Source organism: Lepisosteus platostomus, chromosome 3 (genome assembly GCF_059453375.1).
Source record: "Lepisosteus platostomus isolate fLepPlt1 chromosome 3, fLepPlt1.hap1, whole genome shotgun sequence".
NCBI classification, from domain to species: Eukaryota; Metazoa; Chordata; class Actinopteri; order Semionotiformes; family Lepisosteidae; genus Lepisosteus; species Lepisosteus platostomus.
The window spans coordinates 25,188,575-25,213,199 of record NC_142613.1 but is presented as its reverse complement, the minus strand read 5'-3'; the positions used below and the strand labels follow the sequence as shown (position 1 = coordinate 25,213,199).

General features: G+C 35.8%; 1 protein-coding gene across 11 annotated transcripts in view; it reads left to right on the top strand.

Moving 5' to 3' along the window:
- crim1 (cysteine rich transmembrane BMP regulator 1 (chordin-like)) overlaps positions 1-24,625 on the top strand; it is a 632,333-nt gene that overhangs the window by 454,588 nt on the left and 153,120 nt on the right. For all 11 annotated transcript variants that reach the window (XM_088625109.1, XM_088625117.1, XM_088625112.1 and 8 more), the window contains one exon: positions 12,789-12,945. In XM_088625109.1, the coding sequence (XP_088481235.1) occupies positions 12,789-12,945 (157 nt within the window). The remainder of the gene's footprint in view (positions 1-12,788; positions 12,946-24,625) is intronic.

Here is a 24,625-nt window from a genome sequence, read left to right as displayed (position 1 = left end):
TCCTATCCGAACCCGAAATACAATACTATATAGATACTTTACTTTACAATTACAATAACAATATTACAATACTTTATATGCTATAAAGATACATCTGTATCTTTATAGCAGGTGGTGTACAGCTTTTTAGTATAGATTACACTTTTCTAAAATGTATTTAAAAAAGAAAAATGATTACAATCTAATCTTTCCACGTTTGATCCCAAAATCCCAAGAAAAATAAATCTAAACGGGGAGAAAGCTATGCTGAAAGTTTATTAAGATACTTAGAAGATAAAGGTATCAATTTATGTTGCATTTGCCTGATTGTGAATCAGAAAACACATAGATTTAAACCCGCGTTTGCGATTTAAATCAAAACGCGATTTAAATCAATATAAATGTTTATATTGTAACGCATAGGTGACTATTCATTGTTATTAAAATGTCTTAAATTCGATCATGTTGCGATATTTAGAAATATAAATTTGTTTGGTGCGAGTGAAGTTTTATTTAATCTCTGACCCAGGGAAAAGTGTGGTGTGGACGGTTGAGGAGAGAATGCAGGCTGGCGCTGTGTCCGTTATTTTTTTTTTCTGGTTTGGTCGGATAGTTTTTGTTTTTGTTTTATCAATAAAGTTTGATAATCGGCCAGTGAAAACTCTGTTGTCCTTCACATGAATGCCTGAAACATTTTACCGAACCCAGGATTTTACAGTATTTTGTCTTTAAAATACCAATAACAGCAACATACAGTTTACATAATGATGTTCCAAAATTGATATCGTTTATGACCTTTATGACCTTCGTTATGCTCTTCGTTAATGTCTAAGCCGGAACACATCATTATATCTCATTTTTTATTTCTTAAAAAAAATCGTTTGCCCAGCCTAACAGTATTGTTGTTATTGTTTTTATCCCTTAAAGCGCTTTGAGGAGCCACCTTTAAAAGCGCAACATACAGTAAAGTTCATTTTTATTAATATTGTTAATTTGCTGGACAGAGAGGTGAACATTATTACACAGAAGACAAAGATAGCGATTTACGTTGCATTGCGCATTGTGCTGCCGTAATACAGTTTAAAATAAAAGTCTAAACAGTATCAGCTTTATTTATGGGTTGTAATTTAAAAAAAAGTCAAAAAACGCACTCAAAATGCAATTTAGAGCTTTCTGGCAAGAGGAGACACCCAAATTAATAATGTAACATGCCACTGTCTGTGCATGAATAAGGTTATACTGCTATTTCCTTAGATACGCGATTCCATGTTTTTTTTTAATCCCTGGCGGAACCGGGCATCCATAAGAATCAAGTAATAGGTTTATTCCATGCTGAAAAAAAGAAGAAAGAAAACATATTCCATAAGGCCTTCACACGCATTACAGTATGCTCCTATTCTTTTTATGCTCAGCTGCTAAGATTTCCCTTCAGTGGTAAAATTCCATATAAATTTTCAATACTTAAACGGGCACAGTAAAGACATTAAATATACATATACATACTGTATACAGTACAGTTTGCATACAGTAATATGTTTATGTTCCTAAATCAATCTCTTTTATGATTATGTGAAAGGCATGGTGAATTCTCAAAAATTACTATACTTTGCATGATTGGAAACAAATGCGTGATTGCGGAATGCTGTGGTGTTACTTTTACAAAGACGGTCAATGAAAAAATAATGTGGACCAGGGCAATACAAGGGTCATTCATTATTAATACTATTAGTAATATCTTCGTTAAAGACTTTGATGGCGACAGCTCAAACATGAGAGGTTGAGCTTTATTAGCTCCACCTTGCGGAAATTCCGGATAATATTATTTCACTTGAGGTACCACGTGGTTTATATGAGGTACTATACAAGAATTTATGGTAACTCGCGGTAGGCTGCGTCAAGTGCACCGCAAAATAATGCGGAATCACCTGCGTGTTTTAGATGGCTGCATCTGTAGGTGTGTGATCTCCTCCCTGGTGTTTCCTATAGTCCACAATCATCTCTTTAGTCTTACTGATGTTCAGAGAGAGTTATTGTATGCCTGGCGACACAATCATGAGTAAATAAGGAGTAGAGGAGAGGGCTAAGTACGCAGCCATGAGGGGCTCCAGTATTTAGAGTCATTGTAGAGAATATGTTGGTGCCCACCCTGACCACCTGTGGATGTTCCATCAAGAAATCCAGGATCCAATTACAAAAGGAGGTGTTCAGTCCCAGGTCCTGGAGCTTGATGACAATTTTTTAGGGCACTATGGTATTGAATGTTAATTTCTTTCTGTTTCCCTTGTAGTTACTAATGGATGCAGTGTTCAGTGTTCATTCAGACTGTTTTAGATTAGTTTAGGGGATGAGATTTTATTGTGCCTAGAAACTTTGTTAGGTTGCCTTTGTTCCCTGGAAATATCTGGAAGTTAGAGTACACAACAGAGAAACAATGGTACTGGTTAAGTAAATTTAATGCATTATATTTATTATGGCCATATTTGTACATATTTGCTGTCCTTCCTCTGAGTTATGGCTCAGTATTCAGTGCAAGCTCAAGATGTTCATCTGCTAAGATTTTCCTTTAGATTATCGTGCCATGAAGTGAAGAAATAAACACATTGAAGTCAAAGTTACTATTAATCCCAGTGCTGAATTTTTAAGAGTTTTCATCTTATAGTTGTTTTCATTCTCAGTTTATGTTGTCACTTAGACAAAGATCAAGTTATGAAATGTTATATTTTTTACAAACATCTACAAATAATTACATTACATTACAGTAACACTATGTATCAGAGTAGGTTTTCCAGGTATTTTCTGTACATTTTGTATTGCATGTTTTAGGGCTTACCTTGTGAAGGTCCAAGGCAAACAGGAGCTGCTTTCTCGTCACAAGATAAGTCAAGCAATTACTTAATGGTAGTGACTAACATTCATAGGCATGTCCTGGGCACTTATAAATAACTAGTGTCCCTGACATTCACTTCAGTTTGCACTCAATTGAGAAAGAAAGCAACATGAGTCTGTTTTATATCTCTTCTATGCATTTTATTTATGTGCTAAAATCATTTTTCTTCCTCTCCCTGGCCAGTATAATGGACATTAGTTGAAAGCCCACTTGATGGATTGATTATTTAAAAAACACAAACATTCTGGACTTTTACAGCAGGCAAATAAATAAAATGAAAGTGAAGTCAAATATTACATGCTTTTTTTCTTGAAAATGTCATCATTAAAATTAGAATTAAAGTCTCATAAATGTACCCCTAGGCATTTTTTAATCTTAAGTGTGTATGCAATAGACTTAGCTGAGAGCTTATAGATGAATCAATAATCAAGTGTTTTATTTACCAGACTGTGAAACCTTGATTAATACAAGGGTCCAGGATGCCATTCTAATGCATTTGCAAAAAACATCTTAACGAGTTGTCTCCCTAAAAGAAATTTTAAGTACTTTTAACAACATGAATCTTATTTTTATATAATGTTTTCTCTCTATTTTTGGCCCTATGTTTGTAATCAAGATGTCTGGTTCAAACTTTGACGATGCATTATAATATATTGAGTTGTAGCTAATTTAGTTATTTAATGGATCATTATAAAAGACAAAGTTTGGTATTGTATGTTGTACGTTATAGTACATTGCACAAACCCAGTTGCACATCAGGATGAGCAGCATTGCTTGGGAGACACATAGGCTGATGTAATAAAACGTGTAATAATTAATATTACACATTGTGTCTTTATTTTATTTAGGATTTTATCTTATTATTTCTAGACTTATATCTGTAGATGTTTGTAAATCAGGGAAATAAAATGCCAAAAATGAAAATGTGTGAGCATATAGAAAATCTTGTGGATTTGAAGAGTCAAGTGTCAGTGTCAGTATAGTATAGCTTAGAAAAAATAGAAAAGCAACGGAAATCAATCCTGGTCTTAAGGGATTGTCATATACAGACAGACTAAATGAACTAAATCTCCTGTGAACAAGAACCAACAAGATTAAGAGGAGATTTGAACCAAAGATATAAAAACCTAAAAGGAATACTGCAGTGAACTTCTTCAGAATCAGTAGTGAAGCATGGACAAGGCATTATAATTAAAAACTTAAAGGGAATTAATTTAAGATGGCAAACAGGAAAAGCTTTTCAAAAAGAATCTGAATGTAGAAATGACTTACTAGCCATGAGGTTGAGACCCAAACTCTGGGTTCCTTGAAACAGCAGCAAGATGAATTTAAGATTCACTCATTAATGAACAAATCAAGGAACTAATGGCTTCCTGTTGTATATACATTTTTTTTGTTCTTACTAAAAGCAAAACGTCTGTGTAGTAAATAATTAAAGCTGTTGTACCTGAACTAATTATTTTTAACATTCATGGATAGATGTGACTTTCTATAGTCAGTTCATTTGGTGTTCCATATCTTTGTTTTAATATATCAAAATATCAAATCTAAAAAAAGAAAATACAATTACTAATATCATAAAAATATTGGGAAAATGTCCAATTAGAAAAAACTATTATACAATTACAGACATATTATTTTTGTGTTTAAGTGAGTCAAGATGGGTAATTCAGTTTCAAGTAGTAAAATATATAGTTTTTTGCTGTAAGCATGAAAGATTATTCTCATACAGATAGTTTGGAATGTTACTGGACTATCACTTCAGTGCCTTTATGTAATGTCTTCAGTCATCTTTGAAAGCATTGTAAAAACTTTTATGAATATGACTTTTATTTTTGTTTTTGTGTTTATTTATATAAAAACTAAATATACATATGCATACTAAGTATACATATATATATCACAGTATGTTAAATATTAAATTCATATTAAAATAAAAGTAGGATTGTTTCACTAAGCAAAATTACTCAGCCAGATATATGTGTAACAATTTATGAATTATTATAGCCCATTGTGAATGTATGATGTGTTATTTCATGTTTACATATGAATTAAAATAATCTGTATTTTGTTTTAATGATAGTTTAATTAAAAAGTAATTGTATTTTTGTTTTTGATTATAAACATATTTTACACATACTGTACTGTAGTGGCTTTAAAACTATACAGTATAAAACTGTGTAAGAAAACCGGCTCAGGGACGCCAAATATGTAATCATAGTGGCTCTCTGAAGGCACCAGTTCTGTAGGGTTTGGGCATTTACTGAGACAATTATTAATTGTAGCAGTAAATCACAAAGTTGATTCTTTTGATGGCTTTAGAGTCCAACCACGCGACATAACTCAAACAACGCAAACACACAGGTACTAATACACGAGGATACATTTATTAATACATAGAATATGCATGTAAAACTAACATATCTTATCGAGAGGGTTATCAGAATACAAAAGATATATATTCAGTCAGTTACAAAGTGTTACACATATCAAGAGGACATACGTTCAGTATATCATTCATTAAGACCGTTTCGTAAATGCACTTGGTTATAACTTCTACATTAGATACTCAAACAAGTACATAACTCTTAGGAATTAAATTGATATCAACTGGTTGAGATAACAATTGAATTCTCGAGCTGTAATGCATTGAAGTTGAATACTCATCCAATCTTTGGGGATTCAGATCTCCTGCGGGCACAAAGAAACAGTTGCAGGCTGTTGCTGTCCAATCCGCGCTCTCTGGCTCCGTGCCAGGCTGTGCTGTGCGGCTTGCGACGGTGCGCTGCTGATGCTCACTGTTGGCTTTAACTAGCAAAGTTTGTGCACAGGAGAAAAGATGACTGTGGGTCCCAGCAAGTCAGGAAGAGGACCAGTTCGTTCCTGATGAAGCGCTAGTTCTGAATAGTGATTCAACTGTCCACAGTTCCGACCTGTTCACGAGGCTTGCTGCTGGTGCTAACCTCGGGTGGATCCTCTGGTTATTCCCTGGCAACCTCCGCTCTAGACTCTTAGAACAAAGGAAAGTTCTGGCAATCGGACACACTGGCCGTTCCGTGGTTGTCCGGGCTGAGTCTCAGGATGGTCAGGAGGCGCGCTGTGAGAATGTCCTGCCCTTGGGAGCCTTCTGCTCCTGGGCCGTCCTGCCCTGGAATTCTCCTTTGAATTCCCTTTAGAACAGTCCACAGAATCCTCTCCAGAATCTTACTCTGAATCTCAATCTCTGTGTTGCCTGTTTTTACCTGGAGGAACTTCAGCTCATTGATTGGCTGAAAGTTCCATGGGCATCAGAGTCCCACGTGGGTTACTCGGCCCTACCAGTCCCTGATTGGTTGATCAAGGTGAGATATGAGTCACTTACTCCTGACACTTAGTAATGCAGTCCAGATGTCCAACTGGCACTCCCTAGACAGATAGGCGCCAATGGATGACCATTGATCATGATAGCCAGGCTTAGCTAAGTGCATCCCCCTTAAATGTTTTTTCTTTAAATGGCACACACCAATATACTACATAGTAAGACAATCCAAGAAATGGATTAAATCACCCTGCATTAATAGTCTCTCTGTGGCTGCACCACAGAGATGAACAGAGAAATGGGGCCTCATTTGGGAAGGCTCAGAACACTTAATTCTTTCTTATTAATAAGCCTCGCCGCTACAACTGTATTTAGTATATACTGTATATACAGTATGCTGTATTTATATACAGATGATATCATACTTCAGTTCATTTATTTGTACTGTACAGTTTTGTTTGGTTTTCTGTGGTGTAGGGAAAACCAGTTCAGGGACGCCAAATATGTAATCATAGTGGCTCTCTGAAGGCACCAGTTCTGTAGGGTTTGGGCATTTACTGAGACAATTATTAATTGTAGCAGTAAATCACAAAGTTGATTCTTTTGATGGGGTTAGAATCCAACCATGCGACATAACTCAAACAACGCGCACACACAGGTACTAATACACGAGGATACATTTATTAATACATAGAATATGCATGTAAACCTAACAGATCTTATCGAGAGGGTTATCAGAATACAAAAGGTATATTCGGTCAGTTACAAAGAGTTACACATATCAAGAGGACATACGTTCAGTATATCATTCATTAAGACCGTTTCGTAAATGAACTCGGTTATAACTTCTACATTAGATACTCAAAACAAGTACATAACTATTAGGAATTAAATTGATATCAACTGTTTGGATAACAATTGAATTCTCGAGCTGTAATGCATTGAAGTTGAATACTCATCCAATCTTTGGGGATTCAGATCTCCTGCGGGCACAAAGAAACAGTTGCAGGCTGTTGCTGTCCAATCCGCGCTCTCTGGCTCGGTGCCAGGCTGTGCTGTGCGGCTTGCGACGGTGCGCTGCTGATGCTCACTGACCGGCTAGTTAGTGTTGGCTTTAACTAGCACAGTTTGCGCACAGGAGAAAAGATGACTGTGGGTCCCAGCAAGTCAGGAAGAGGACCGGTTCGTTCCTGATGAAGAGCTAGTTCTGAATAGTGATTCAGCTGTCCACAGTTCCGACCTGTTCACGAGGCTTGCTGCTGGTGCTAACCTCGGGTGGATCCTCTAGTTACTCTCTGGCAACCTCCGCTCTAGACTCTTAGAACAAAGGAAAGTTCTGGCACTCGGACACACTGGCCGTTCCGTGGTTGTCCGGGCTGAGTCTCAGGATGGTCAGGAGGCGCGCTGCGAGAATGTCCTGTCCTTGGGAGCCTTCTGCTCCTGGGCCATCCTGCCCTGGAATTCTCCTTTGAATTCCCTTTAGAACAGTCCACAGAATCCTCTCCAGAATCTTACTGAATCTGAATCTGAATCTGCCCTTCTGAATCTCTCAGGCTCTCTGTGTGCCTGTTTTTACCTGGAGGAACTTCAGCTCATTGATTGGCTGAAAGTTCCATGGGCATCAGAGTCCCACGTGGGTTACTCGGCCCTACCAGTCCCTGATTGGTTGATCAAGGTGAGATATGAGTCACTTACTCCTGACACTTAGTAATGCAGTCCAGATGTCCAACTGGCCCTCCCTAGACAGATAGGCGCCAATGGATGACCATTGATCATGATAGCCAGGCTTAGCTAAGTGCATCCCCCTTTGGGAGCTGTCTTTATCAAAAGAAAACATCTTGCATGAATAGTTTCTCTGTGGCTGCACCACAGAGATGAACAGAGAAATGGGGCCTCATTTGGGAAGGCTCAGAAACACTTAATTCTGCCTTATTATTAAGCCTCGCCGCTACAGTGGATATCAATTCATGTGATTTACATGTGTGGCACATGGCAATTGTAGTTTTTTCCACATATTCAATTTACATGGCCATTGTTTTAGAACAGTGCTTTGAAGGAAATAGTTTCTGTTTTGTTTGAAATACAGTACAGTATACACAGAATAAAGGAGTTAGACCACCCTTAATTGCACAAATAATGTGCTGTAGAAAGTGCCTCTTGTGTTTAACACTGCAATCCCATTTGAGGCACTTTACCATCAGTACCTAAACTTTGGTTAATCAGCTTCTTTGCATTTGCAGACATATTCTCTTTATATTCTCTTTTAATATACATGCTAAGACGTTTAAAAATACAGTCCATTCTTTCAAGATATATATTTTAAAATTACAATGTGCAACTTTATAAAAAAGTTACAATATACAACTTTATAGCTGCATTTTAAAATGTTGTACTATTTTTAGGGAGAGCCCATACAATACATAAACATGGAAAAGTACCAGGAATTTCGATTAAAAGGTCACTATGTATTAAGTAAACTTACAGAAACAGAGACTGGTTCTAACACACATTAGTGGAAAATGGGTCAAATGAGTCATCACACAGGTTTCCATAGAAATCTCTGAATTAAAAAAGTATGCTTTGCTTGCTTGGTGAGGGATATAATAATTTAGTTTTTGTCTTAATGCTAGGTATACAATCTAAATTCTAGAAAGAAACTGAAATAAATATGAAAAAAAACTTTTTCATTTTCATTAACAAAAATAATGTCACACTCTCTTATTTAATCAAATTGTTTTATTGTTTCACAAATTACTTAATCAGAGGAAACTAGTGTCTCTTTGTTCTGAGCTTGTTCATGTGATCACAAACCCTTTTCCAATCATGTGATTTAAGATTTATTAATCTTCGATTTACCATCTCTCTAATGCGAGATTACTTAGTTAATCGGATACCTTTTGTAAACATGTTGACAAAAGTCAGTTCCTATTTCACACTCCTTCCAAACAGACAATTGATACTTGTCACAGATCGTTGTTTGATCAATCTTTTTTAATGTGTGTAAATGCACTCATCTCTGTGAAATTGAACTCTTTGTAATCAGACTATTGAATGTGCCTTGATTTGCCACAAACACATCAGGATGTGATTTTTTATTTCATTTTTTAAACTTAAGAAACCTCCATTGAAATGTTACACTTCTTGCATTTTGTTGAGGGGGAATGTAGTTTATATGCCTATTTATTTTTGAGACTCAATACTTCAATGTCAATAACTTCTTGGGGAGAACACACAGAACTATCAAACCACAAATGTAAAAATGACTACTAGTAATTTCATTTCACAAATTTTGTTTAAATATTTATTAAGGAACTGCATTTTTTGAAACCCTATTTAGGAGGCTGTTTCATGAGACAAGATCATTCAGTTAACCAGATCACTTTTGATAACATATAACAAAAGTCGGGATTTTTGATTTTCTAAAGCACGATTGAATTATATCTAGTTAAAAAACTATAGTAACATATCCTCGTTGTAACAGACAGAATAAGGTTCTGGATCCCGAGATGAAGTAAAACAGATGAGTTTATTGCATGCAAGGAACAATAAAGCCAAAGTCTTGTTTCCCGCAAGAAACAACAAAACCGAAGTATTGTTCGATGTGCCGTTACAAACTTTTAGGTTATATAGTCCTTGCTTGCTGCTTCAGACGTAATTCGGTTTTATGGTAAGGGGGGGGTCATGGTATTTGGCCAGTTAAGAGACCCTGGCCAAATGGTCAGTTTAAGATTACGCCCCCAGGGGGTTCCTAGCTTGCATCTGGAATCCTTATCAGTTAACCCCCTTTCCTGCCATAAACCCCTGTTGCTTAGAAGTCTAATTTTCAGGCAGAACTGACTTAAGTTAACCCTTTTTACATCTTGTCTCTTACTTCATCCTCTACCCTAAACCTACTCCGATTAGAAACAAATTAAAACCTCCTGTGCTGTGGAGCATTTTTTATGTAGCCAAGGGATAATAATCTAGATATTTAAAGCAGCAGTTCAACAGAGATAAGAATAAAATAAAAGCCCCGCTGCTTAATTTTGCCTACTTCCAATCGAGGCACTCGATACTCAGCCCAGACTGTTGTTTGATCTAAAATCTAATCTTTAAAATAAAATCTTTTTTTAATAGCCTTGCATTATCTTGCAAATGAGCTCCTCTCAGTGGCATTTCTTGGATTGTCTTACTATGTAGTATATTGGTGTGTGCCATTTAAAGAAAAAACATTACCCATATTTTTGCTAATCTGTATAAATTTATCTGCACTGTATGCAGGTTCATCCATATTATTGCTATTTTTATTTTCAATATCAATTTAACTGATGTTTTCTCCTGCCATTGAGAGAATTCATGTTTTTCTAAGTCATTCATGTTCATCATATTAATAAGAAATGTTATTCATTTATTATTAATATTATTTAACTTACTGTGATACCAATAATAATGTCAACATAGTATACATATTATTTGTTATATTTTACTATTAGTAAAAAGTCTTTATTTTCTAAAAATACAATGGGTGCATTGGCCTGGAACTGAGCCTGAGACCTTCTAGCTGGTAATTACACAGATGCAGCCATTCATAGTGTGCGGTACAAACACGTACCGCAGGCATTTCTCTACGTCATAACGCAGTACGTGATTGGCTGTCCAAAATGACCGACAGGGGCACTCGTGGTGCGTTGGTCGGTCGTGGAAAGATTTAATCATGTAATGTCTTTACTGTGCACGTTTTAATCCGCTTAGTATTGAATATTTATATGGAATTTTACCACTGAAGGGAAATTTTAGTAGCTGAGCATAAAAAGAATAGAAGCATAACGCATCTGATGGTCATAAACGATATTAATTTTGGAACATAAACATATTAAACTGTATGTGGCTGGTCTCGGTACTTTAAAGAAAAAATACACACCAGTATTCCATTTCTCCCTAAACATTTTAAGCATCAAAGTCTTACATGTGGTTATTTCTGAAACGTTTTTATGTGCTCCTTGCCCCCTCTGACCATGTCAGGACGTTTATACAGTATACAGTACTCTATAAGAAAAGTGATAGTTTTAAGCTTTTATGCAAATATGCTCAAAACTCAGAGTAAACAAGCATACTTTTAGAATTTGATTAAAAGGGAATATAATATGGAATCGCGTATCAAAAGAAATACATATTCATGTACTGTAACACAAACAGTACTATATACTGTACACATACAGTATCTATTGATACATGTACAGCTGTTTCACCACTTGTCATGTGACCGTGCTAGTGACGTGATGGTTTAAGTGCCTGACTTATATGCAAGAGGTTGGCTGTTCAAATCCAGCTAGTGCCACACATTTTCTTACAAACATTTCTTTGAAAAACGAAAATAGCAATATTATGGACAATTAATTGACTTTTTTATATTTCTAAATATCAAAACATGTTCGAATCTAAGTCATTTTTTAATAACAACGAATAGTCACCGTCTTTCCCTCTGTATCGCTCCAGTAGCTGGAACCTGTATCACGTGGATCCCTTCAGATTTAAAAGGTTATTAACAATATCTTAATTAAAAAGTGGAATACTGTGTATTTTTTCCTTAAACTACCAATACCAGCCATATACAATTTACATAATATGTTTATGTTCTTAAATTAATATTGTTTATGTCCATCAGATACATTATGCTCCTCTTCTTTTTATACTCAGCTACTAAAATTTGCCTTAAGTTGTAAAATTCCATATAAATATTCAATACTAAGTGGATTAAAACATGCACAGTAAAGAGATTAAATTATTAAATCTCTTCACTAATGACCAATGGACCACGAGTGCCCCTGTCACTCATTTTGGCCAGCCAATCACGTACCGTGGTACAACGCAGTGACCTGTGGGTAATTGAGTACGGTATGGGTTTGTACCGTGCATTTTGAATGGCTGCATCTGTAAGTTGAAGTTAAAAAATTACAAGATAGATATATAATCATAAGCCCTTATAAAATGATATGGTATTTTACTAGTTTTAGCAGCATTGTAGCATTCTGAAGTAACACTGTTTTCTGATTTAGCAAGTTAAGCTTGGTGTACAAGTTCACTGCAGTCAGTATAAAACTTTTCTTTCTTGAACTTAGAGAAATCCCACTTTTGAACATCTGATTTAATTTGTTTGCACTGTGACTTGACAAAAAGAAAAACATCTATTAGTACAGTTGTTGTTTTTTGTTTTTACTGTAAACTTTTAATACCCTGGGATCCAAAGCCATAATCTTACTGAATATAAAATATTGATGCTAGAATAGTGTCTTTTTCAGGCAGTGAAGATCCTCGGTGAAGAAAACTACTTTTTCTTGCTTAAAATAGACAGTCATGTCCTTGTTTAAAGACTGGCTTGAATGTTGTAACAATAGTGGTTTTCTTCAGGATCATCACCACAACATTATCTCTACAATTACCATGCATGCCTTGGAGATTTCACAATATTTGTAAGAAAGGAAAAATCATAAATGATTAAAATAAAAAAGACATACTGCTCAACATCTGGCACACTTTTTCTTTGGAATCTTATAGTAGCAGCTTTGGAATTATTGATAAAAAAGAAAAAGGAATAGCTATTTTGATAAACTCCATTCTTAACTGCATGTGTTTCTATGTTCCCAGGAGAGGAGCTCTGCAGCGGGTTGATTGCAGGCTGTGCCCTGGACTGCCCCTTTGGCTTCCAAATAGATGCACATGGCTGTGGGATCTGCCAATGTCGACCACGACCCAAGAAATGCAAACCAGTGGCCTGTGAAAAGGACTGCCCTTTTGGCTTTGTGTCAGTGCCCTCTACTAACTATTTATGCTTCTCTTTGGAATGTTTGTGCTATGACCTCACACTTTATCATGGTTTAGTTCAAACACATTAGAAAGTAGTATCACCCTTCATTAAATCAAAGCTTTGAGCCAATTCAAGAAATGAAAACCTAGCTTTTTATTCTATACATCCATTTAATAGAAATAAAGAGTCTCTAGTAAACAAAGTATTAATTTGCAGACTGGGCAGGTTAAAATTTGGCTTTAAAGAAGCCCAGTTGCAGAAGATTAAAAATGCTTTTATTATGATCGAAAACAATAGCATCTTCTTTTAGATGAATATATCCAAAGGACAAAAACTAAAGGCTATTTTTAAAAATAAACTGTATGACTCTAAGGAGCACATTCGAAAACAGGAACATTTATGTGAAAATGAACTAATCTGATATACAAATGCAGCCATTACAAAAAGCGCAGTAAAACCCCATACTGCACGACATTATCTGTAGAACAGCGCAGAATACCACAGTACGTGATTGGCTGGGCAAAATGACCGACAGGTGGCACTTGTGGTGCATTGGTTGTTAGTGATAGGATTGCTTCATTTAATCTCTTTACTGTGCATGTTTAAAGCCACTTAATATTAAATATTTATATGGAATTTTACAATTCATAAACATAACCTTCACTACACTTATTAAAATACCTATTTCTGAAACATGATGTTAATAACTTTGTGAAAAAATGACAGAGAGCCTTAAAACCACAGGCATTTTAAAGATCCTGATTTGTCTTTTTATTTAAACAATATCTAGGACCTGGTTGAAGTTTTAGAAACCTCAGTTTGAAAAAAGTGGATCCCAGGTGCAAGTGACTTCAAAACACGAGAAGGCATTATGCTAAAAAATTTTTAGTCATCAGTTGAAGCCCTCTGAAGTCTCTCAAAAACGTGAAAATGTAACATACTATTGTGTGGCACGATTGATAGCTGATTATTTTAATTTTAAAGAAAATGAAAAATAAGAAACAATAATGTGTCAGTCTAAAATAGACATTGCATGATTTTAAACACACGAAATCCATGATAAAAGGATGATTTTTCTTCCTTGTGTAAACGCAACATGCATTTTGTACATATGCAGTACAATCACATTCTCCTATCTTCCCGTGGTGTGATGCAAAATTGGAAGGTAAATACTGACTGAGAAAATAGCGAACCGCCCACTGAGCTCAGTAAGAGAAGAGGCGGCGCTGTGAGTAGGCCGTTCTGCAACTTGCAGTGTTTATGGCAGTGAGCTTGTCTTCCTTTAAAACTTAATAATGGAACTTAAATCATTTCTTTTAACTTATACATTTTTTAATTATCATTAAACATAGCTTTCTCGCCAGTTAGTTTTACTGTATATTTGAAACCATTGTTAAACAAAGCAGGGGCTTATTTTACTTTCTAATGACATTACATATGGTTAGATTATGCATTTTAATCATATTTAATTTAAAAAAATCTATTTTAGAAAGTTTCATCTATACTATTTTGTCTGTCGCAATTAGTAATCAATAATTAGTATTACAGTTTGCACTGTGATAAATTGTTACACTTCTTCCACATCTTGTAAAAACATTAATTTAACTGTGCTCAAACATACATTAAATCTGACTATCAGAAATTAAGTAAAATACAAACTTATAAAATTAAAAATGAAGGTAAAATATCATTTAAAATTAAGCAAGGGTTCACTTTTTTCTCTCTCCCTACTCTCTCTCACCTGCTGTGATTTGGACACAAAATGGTTAAAAATGGGGACAGGTCATGCAGTCAGAGGGATGGGGAAGGGGGAGGTGTCTTCCCACTTCTATGACAAAAGTGCCAAAGAGGAATAGCTTGAGCAAGATACTGAGCCTAAAAGTTTGGTGCCGTCTTCTCCGCTTTAAAGGTACACTCCTTGTGGAAGAATTTTCACCTGGTTTGCCCACCAGCTAACATGCAGAAGCAAACTGAATACAAAATGCACTTGCAAGAATAGCGATTACAAACATTATTTAAAATGTACTTGCTTTATACTGATACCGTACAGTGTATTAAAACTAACACTATGAGCACTACAGTGTGAGTAACGCTGCCCACTAAACCTCTTTCCCACAATTTCACGGGGGCAAGATCACGTAGTTGTTTCATAGCTAGATACATTTTTATCTTGCTACATGAAAGCACAAATTCAGACATTTGTCAACATATTTACTAAAATTATCCATCTAAGTGATCCCAACTGTGTTAATCTCACTGTGGCCTGAAAAAATTATCACCTAGTGCGGATTATCACCTCACACTAGGGGGGAAAGAGAAGTGCTGGTGGTCATCTATTTCACTCTCCATCACTCTCTGCCCAACCCCCATGGACAGACAAAGTTGATTAAAACTCATTCAAAAGGGTGTCGTGTGTTAACACACACTCTGCTTAACAGAGCCGCTTGTAAGAACAAGGTGACTTTCTGCTCAATTAAATAAAGCTACAGTACAGAAAGATTTTAAATTCTTCAAGTAAAATTAGCTGTTTGTCAAAATCAGCTATTTTGCAAGCAGTACACGACTTCTCAAAAGGAACCTTTTGTCACTCGTGCAAACTCAACAATTTTATTGTTTATTTTTTATTATTCCAAAATTTGAACGATATGCCTCAGGGACTCATTATAGTATTATAGTATTGTAGTAAATACGGTTCGTAAAGGAAAATCAAAATACCCCCGCCCCCTTCAGCTTGGTCTCGCCTCGCTGTTCCAAAGCCGTATGCTTTCAAAGTTTGTGTGAAATATCTTTTCTTACTCCACTTATTAATCCAATCTATTTTTACTCATCCGGCTCTGTAAAAAATTTAGCCAAAAGGATCGCTGTAAAGGTTAAATTCCAAGCTGAAAAGACAAGACTAAACATGTCTTCTCTAAATCTCCAGTTTACAGCTCATCCATGGTGATTCATTATTAATATTGTAACAGACAGGCAGCATACAGATGGTACAGGCCGGTTGCAGAGTGGTGACCATACAGCACTCTACTCCCCTGAGCATAAAAGGGATGTTGGCCGCCTTGGCTGAAGAAGGTCTTCTGTAGCTCAGCTGGCAAAACCTCTGTTGACCTGTGTTCAAGCCCATGCAGTAAAGGATAAACTGGTACAGGAGCAGCGAGGGCATAAGAACCTGAATTTGTTATAATATTATTAATAATATATTCCGTATTGCATTTAAATTGGAATGTTTTTACAAATATAAGAAGAGGCGATACACAACTTGGAAATATTGCCCTTTTCTGTCCTTTAATTTAAAGAATTCTGTAAAGAAATCATAAATCACGAAATCATCACCTTTAATAATTCATCCAGATACACACACTTACGCCGTAGCCAACAACAAGCTATAAGAGTGGACTATTTTTATATAGATGCAGCCATTCAAAGCAAGCAGGCGATACCACATTATTTTGCGGTGCGCTTTACGCAGTCTACCGCGAGTTACTGTAAATTCTCCTATAATACCGGAAGTAAAATAATAGTATCCGGAATTTCCACAAGGTGGAACTAATAAAGCTCAACCTCTCATGTTTGAGCTGTCAGCATCAAAGTCTTTAACGAAGATATTACTAATAGTATTAATAATGAATGACCTTGGACAAGCTGTAAACTCAAAGTATTGCCCTGGTACACATTCTTTTTTTCATTGACCGTCTTTGTAAAAGTAACACCACAGCATTTCGCAATCACGCATTTGTTTCCAATCATGCAAAGTACAGTAATTTTTGTGAATCGATTCACCATGCCTTTCACATGCTCATAAAAGAGATTGATTTAGGAACATAAACATATTACTGTATGCAAACTGTACTGTATACAGTATGTATATGTATATTTAATGTCTTTACTGTGCCCGTTTAAGTATTGAATATGTATATGAAATTTTACCACTGAAGGGAAATCTCAGTAGCTGAGGATAAAAAGAATAGGAGCATACTGTAGAGCGTGTAAAGGCCATAAACGAAATTAATTTTGGAACTTAAACATACAGTATAAGGCTGGTCTCGGTACTTTAAAGAAAACATACACACCAGTATTCCATTTCTCCCTAAACATTTTAAGCATCGAAGTCTTTAACTAACGTGATACCGGAGTCAACAAGCATACTTTTAGAATTTGATTAAATGGGAATATAATATGGAATCGCGTATCTAAAGAAATTAATAACGATATAATTATATTCATGTACCGCAACACAAGAATAGTACACGCTATACATTGTCTGTTGATAATGTTTCTGTAGTGCTTTTTCAGCACTTGGCACGTGACCTTCCCGGTGGCGCTGTGGGTTAGGTTCCTGACTCCCATGTCATACAGTCTGAGATCAAATCCTGCTGGAGCCATGACTCTTTTGTTTTAACAAACATTTCTTTGAAAAATGAAACGTTTCCCTTGGTCAGAGATTAAATAAAACCTCACTTGCACAAAACAAATTAATATTTCTAAATATCACAACATGATCGAATTTAAGTCATTTTAATAACAATGAATAGTCACCTATGCGTAACAATATAAACATTTATATTGATTTAAATAGCGCTTTGATTTAAATCGCAAACGTGGGTTTAAATCTATGTGTTTTTTGATGCACAATCAGACAAATGCAAAATAAATTGATATCTTTTTCTTCTAAGTATCTTAATAAACTTTCAGCATAGCTTTCTCCCTGTTTAGATTTATTTTTCTTGGGATCTTGGGATCAAACGTGGAAAGATTAGATTGTAATCGTTTTTATTTTTTAAATACATTTTAGAAAAGTGTAATCTATACTAAAAAGCTGTACACCACCTGCTATAAAGATACATATTGTAATACTTTCGGGTTCGGATAGGACAGACACAAGAACTCAGACTTGCGGAGTTAAAGCAAGTTAAAGCCTTGATTTTATATATCACCTTTAAAAGTGGCATCTCAAAGCAAAGTAAATACCCAACACTGATTGTACCCATCTGTCATGCTAATAAAGCACCTTGAATTGAATTGAGAGAGGGAGGGCGAGCGAGCGAGCGAGCACAGCCAGGACAGACAGGCAAATAAGATACACTCCACAGACATTCACAACAGCGTCATATCATAAAACGTTTGCACATATAGTTAAATTATTATTTGTTTTTCAGAAAGTTAAAAAAACACTTGAATTACTTATCCAGTCTCTCGAAATAAAATTATTTTTCAAGCAATGCAACTAACGTCAGGCAATGTGTTTTTTTTAATCCAACATTGACAGCCACATCTTAAATCTGGTCAGTCAGCTCTTTTTGCTCTATTTGAATTGTGGCGATTCAAACAACCTGGGATAACAAAAGTGGCCTCAAAGTCACCGAGCTCACAGAGCTTCAACAACAGATGACAATTCCCTTAGTCCTTCCTTAGTCTTCCTGAAATTGTCAAATTATGAGTGAATAAAAGCATTTATTAAAAACTTAATAAAAATTATTTTTTAATTATTTGTTTAATTTAAAAACTCCCTTGCTTTTAACAGAGCGTTTCATAATTTCTAACTACGAAAATTATTTAAACTGCGACACTTATTCAACCAGAGCTCTAAATATCACAAGGATCCTCAAGAGCACAGCAAAGACTGTATTAAAAGTATACTAGTGACAAACTAGCATACATTAGATCTTTTTTTCTGAACCGGGGAAAATCTGATCATGTTTCTCTATGATAATAATCAAAAACATTATTTTACATATCACCTTTATGTGATATCACCTTAAGGACAGCACATACAAGGGTTAATTCCACAATGGACCACGCAAAGAAATTTAAAATAGTCTTCTTTAGGTGTGAGGGCAGGAGTGGATCGTAGAAGGCATAATCAGCAAATTAGGAAAAACAGGACAGGTGAGACATGTATCCAGAGAGCGAGTGATCAGAAAAAGGAACAGCTGTTACGCCCAGGTTTTATGCTCTCTCTCTGCTGAATGAATAAAAGCATTTTATTAAAAACGCGTTTGCATTTGTCTGGGTATTTACTTTGTAATCTGTGGTTTACATCTATTGTTTTGAGATGCCACTTTTAAAGGTGATATGTAAAATAAAGTTTTTTATTATTGTTATAGAGAAACATGATCAGATTTTCCCTGGTTCAGAAAAAAGACGATTAAAATCTGTAATCTTTCCACTTGTATGTCATCGGAAAATACAAGAAGTTTCTGCTTTGTGTAAGGATGATATCAAAAAGTAATCTAAGTGGTGAGAAAGCTGTGCTCCTCAAAGCGCTTTACAGGATAAAAACAATAACAACAATAGTGTTAGACTGGGCCAACTATTTTTTTATAGAAATACAAAATGAGATATAATTATCTCGGCTTAGACATTAACGAGTACAACCCCCCTCTCTGCGGGAGTGCTGGCTGTGACGAATAAAACCGGTTTCACAGGTATTTTCAAAGTAGAAGGGGGCGAGATTTCCAGCGAAAGAAACCTCCCCCCTCCAAAACCAAGGAAGTTCAGTACTTACTAGTTAAGAAAGCTAGGCTCCTCAATGAAATCGCTTTAACATGCTAATGCATTGGTGTAACAGTCCGGGCGTGGCAAGCTTCTAATGTCAACTCGACTATGGCAAAAGGAACCCTTCTTTCATTGGAAGACAATGAACTTATTCTAGCCCTAAATGAATTAATAGCAAACATGGTTTACATAAAAGACATTTTTCCAAGAAAGTTTAGCCTTTGTCACTAATGAAACCACTAAATAAAGACATAAATATAGAAATCTTATGATTTTTAAAATACATGACTTTGCTAAAATATATTTAAAAATAAAAACGATTACAAACCCCAGTGGAGAGAGAGAACAGGGGAGGGATGTTGGTTTTGCATAAGGGGCAGGGCTATGGAAATGAGGTCTATTTGGGAATGTGGAGTTACTTGTTCTGGCTGTTTGTGAATTACCGTTGTTGAGTATAGAGTGTTGAGGTATTGATTTTGTGTAATGCTTTATGTTGAAAATTGAGCTGGAATTTGTTTATGATAAAGAGGATAAACTGGGATGGGAGGAGGGTTTGGTTTTGCATAAGGGGTGGGATTATGATAATTGGAGGAATTTGAGGGAGTTTTTGGTTTGTATTACGAATAATTCGTACAAGATATTGAGATTTGTTGTTGTTTTGTTGAGATTTAACTCTGCAAGTCTGAGTTCTTGTGTCCGTCCTATCCGAGCCCGAATGTATTACAATATGTATCTTTATAGCAGGTGGTGTACAGCTTTTTAGTATAGATTACACTTTTCTAAAATGTATTTAAAAATAAAAACGATTACAATCTAATCTTTCCACGTTTGATCCAAAGATCCCAAGAAAAATAAATCTAAACGGGGAGAAAGCTATGCTGAAAGTTTATTAAGATACTTAGAAGATAAAGATATCAATTTATGTTGCATTTGCCTGATTGTGAATCAGAAAACACATAGATTTAAACCCGCGTTTGCGATTTAAATCAAAACGCGATTTAAATCAATATAAATGTTTATATTGTAACGCATAGGTGACTATTCATTGTTATTAAAATGACTTAAATTCGATCATGTTGTGATATCTAGAAATATAAATTTGTTTGGTGCAAGTGAGGTTTTATTTAATCTCTGACCATGGAAAACGTTTCATTTTTTCAGTCATGGCTCCAGCAGGATTTGATCACAGACCATGTGACATGGGAGTCAGGAACCTAACCCACAGCACCACCAGCAAGGTCACGTGCAGAGTGCTGAAAAAGCACTACAGAAACATTATCAACAGACAATGTACAGCGTGTACCATTCTTGTGTTGCGGTACATGAATATAATTATATCGTTATTAATTTCTTTAGATACGCGATTCCATATTATATTCCCTTTTAATCAAAGTCTAAAAATATGCTTGTTGACTACGGTATCACATTACTTAAAGACTTCAAAGCTTAAAATGTTTAAGGAGAAATGGAATACTGGTGTGTATTTTTTATTTTAAGAACCGAGACCAGCCATATACTGTATGTTTATGTTCCAAAATTAATGTTGTTTATGGCCTTCACACGCGTTACAGTATGCTCCTATTCTTTTTATGCTCAGGTACTAAGATTTCCCTTAGTACCTGTATTAGTATTAATCAAATTAGAATTTGATTAATAGGGAATATAATATGGAATCGCGTATCTAAAGAATTTAATAACGGTATGATTATATTCGTGTACTGCGACAGGGCTGTGTAAGGCTGTTTCGCCTCCCTGGTCATGCGAGTTTTCTTGTAGCCTCCTGGTCTAGGTGCGTGACTAACAACGCACAGGTTGTGTGTTCGAATCCAGCTGGTGCTGGACTTTTCTTTTAACAAACATTTCTTCGAAAAAATAGAATAGCGATGTTATGGACAATCAATTGACTTTTATATTTCAAAATATCGCAACATGATCGATTCTAAGTCATTTTTGATAACAATGAATAGTCACCTTCTTCCATTCTGACAGCGGTTCCTGCTTCTATTGTGTGTGTGTGTGCAACAGAGTAAATTTTTATAGAGAAATGGAGGCTGGACAGTATGCGTTACAATATAAACATTTATATTGATTTAAATCGTGTTCTGATTTAAATCGCAAACGCGTGTTTAATTATGTGTTTTTTAATCATAATCAGGCTAATGCATTTCTACATTTTCTGTATGAACCAGCTTATAGGTTCATACAGAAAGACAGCTTGTGTTTAAATTGAGTGTAAGGTAATTTATGCTTCTAAAGTCATGGTCAGCATTTATTATTGTACTGTGCTGTAAACTTTTTCTGTGCCTAGTCACATTATTTTATAGCGTTTTTATTGCATTATTAAATCCGGTGGCGCTGTGTGTTAGTTTCCTGACTCCCATGTCACATGGTCTGTGATTGAATCCCATGGAACTATGACTTTATTTTTTAACAAACATTTCTTTGAAAAAATGAAACGTTTCCCTTGGTCAGAGATTAAATAAAACCTCACTCGCACCAAACAAATTTATATTTCTAAATATCACGACATGATCGAATTTAAGTCTTTTTAATAACAATGAATAGTCACCTATACGTTACGAAATATACATTTATATTGATTTGAATCGCGTTTTGATTTAAATCGTAAACGCGTGTTTAAATATATGTGTTTAAAGGCGATATACTGTATAAAAGCGCTGATTCCTATGGAGTGTGTTCCGCCGGGGATTCAAAAAAATTATTTTAAATAGGCAGATAAAGCTTAGACTACTGTAACTGTATTCTAGCCTGTATTACAACAGAACATTGGACAATGCAACGTAAATTGCAAAAATGCACTTGGAATCTGTCCAAGCCCTCCTACAAAAATTATTTAAACTGCGACACTGATCATTCATCTCTAAATAAACTTTATTTTATATAGCGTTTTAAGCAAATAGGTAATTAGATTGCTCATAAACCTAATCGCTTTTTCTACATAAACACAGCGTGATTGCGCTCTGAAAATGCTTTTCCTTTATATTTACAGTAGGCTCAGATTTCAACTATAGATCGTATTATTATTAACTTTCTTGGAAAAATGTATTTTATGTAAGCCATGTTTGCTATTAATTCATTTATGGCTAAAATACGTTCATTGTCTTCCAATTGAGTCGAGTTGACATTGGAAGCTTGCCACACCCGGACTGTTAAACCAATGCATTAGCACGTCAAAGCCCATTGAGGGTATTGAGACAGTATTGGCTTTAGTATTCCCCCCCTCTCCCCTCAATTCAATTCAAGGTGTTTTATTTGCATGACAGATGGGTACAAGCAGTGTTGGGTATGTATATTATAACGCTTACGGCCGACAGGCACTGTGTAAGAGCCGGCGTACCAGAGCAGCGCACCGAGGGAGCGTCTGCATTTATAACTTTGTTTTTAAAATTATTCAAGCAATATGAAGCATCTCCTTTTACTTTTAAGTCCCTTAAATACATTGAGCACAGCTTTCTCACCACTTAAGATTGCTTTTGATACCATCTTTACACAAAGCAGAAGGGAAATCTTCTGCCCCTTATGCAAAACCAAACCCTCCTCCCATCCCAGTTTGACCCTCTTTATCATCCTCAAAATCTACCTCGATTTTCAACTTAAAGCATTACTGCTTACTGGGTTTTTGAGGGGGAGGTGTCTTTCGCTGGAAATCTCGCCTGCTTCCATTACTCAACCCCCTCTCTGCCGGAGAGGCTGGCTGTGACGAATTAAACCGGTTTCACAGGTATTCAAAGTAGGAAGTACAGTGTTAAGTGGTAGCTGGGCTACTCCCTCAATAGAATCGCTTTAACATGCTAATGCGTTGGTTTAACAGTACGCTGGGCAAACGTTCCGAGGTCAAATTCTTCCAGCACGGGGGTACCTTTAAAGCGGAGACGACGGCACCGAAATTTTTTGGCGCGCCTTCTCTTTAAAGCCCTGGCCAAATATGAAGACAGTACGTACAGTTATAATTCAAACGGAATTAAAAACTACACATCACAGTTACCATGGTGGTGCTTGTGATCATTGCGTTTAACCAACGAAATAGGGCGAAAAATCAGTCACATGACTTTGGGGCAGAGTTTCGAAAGCTTAACCTATCAGCAACAAAGCGAAATTTACACGATAGGCTACCTCAAACTGTCAGTTACACGACTGTGTATGTCGCTTAAGCCACTCCTATTTGGCATTTTAGTTATGGAGGCGAGAAGATGCCCCCCCCACCCTCTGGGTGCCTGATTTGCCGCCATCTTTAACCGCTTCGTGTCCAAATCGCAGTAGCTACGCGTACGAAATAAAGTTAATCCCAATGACAAAACATATTTTTGTGGTAAGAGGGCGCAAAACATCAGTATTTACTGCTATTAATTACTGTACGATTTATAGTTGAAATCTGAGCCTAGATATAAAGTTAGATATAAAGTTAAAATCTCGACAAAGCAATGTAGGAAATACTAGGAAATACTAGGAAATACTGGGTGACAGGGTCTTCTCTAGCTGCACCCCAGAGCTCTCAATTTGTATTCCCAGTGATATCAGTCACGTACCCTGAGTGCATTTAAATCTAACCTCAGAACCTTTCTTTTCAGAAGACTTAGTGTCTGTATCTGCTTCATTTTCTAATTTTGGCAGCATCTCTAACTGCTTGTCTTTCTTATATGCATTTACTTTGTAATCTGTGGTCCTTTTATCTGTTTTTACATCTACTGTATTGCTTTGAGATGCCACCTTTAATGGTGATATATCAAATAAAGTTTTTTATTATTGTTATAGGGAAACATGATCAGATTTTCCCTGGTTCAGAAAAAAAAGATCTAAAGTATACTAGTTTGTCACTCTTCTCATTCCCTTTGCTAAATGACTTTTCATACTAATCTGATCAATCTAACTGCCAGTTTTCTGTGCTTTCTCTGTCCTGCTAGATTTGCAATTATTCTGAACATTTTCATCTTGAAATAACTCATTTCTAAATACCTTTTTCACTGTTAACATCTTGCAGCAACTCTGCAACAAAATATACACTTAGCTCAACGTGACAGTTCATCCTGCTACCAACATTAAATAAAACAAATCTTAAGATTTCTATATTTATGTCTTTATTTAGTGGTTTCATTAGTGACAAAGGCTAAACTTTCTTGGAAAAATGTCTTTTATGTGTTGCGGAAAAAACTGACTTGCTTTAACA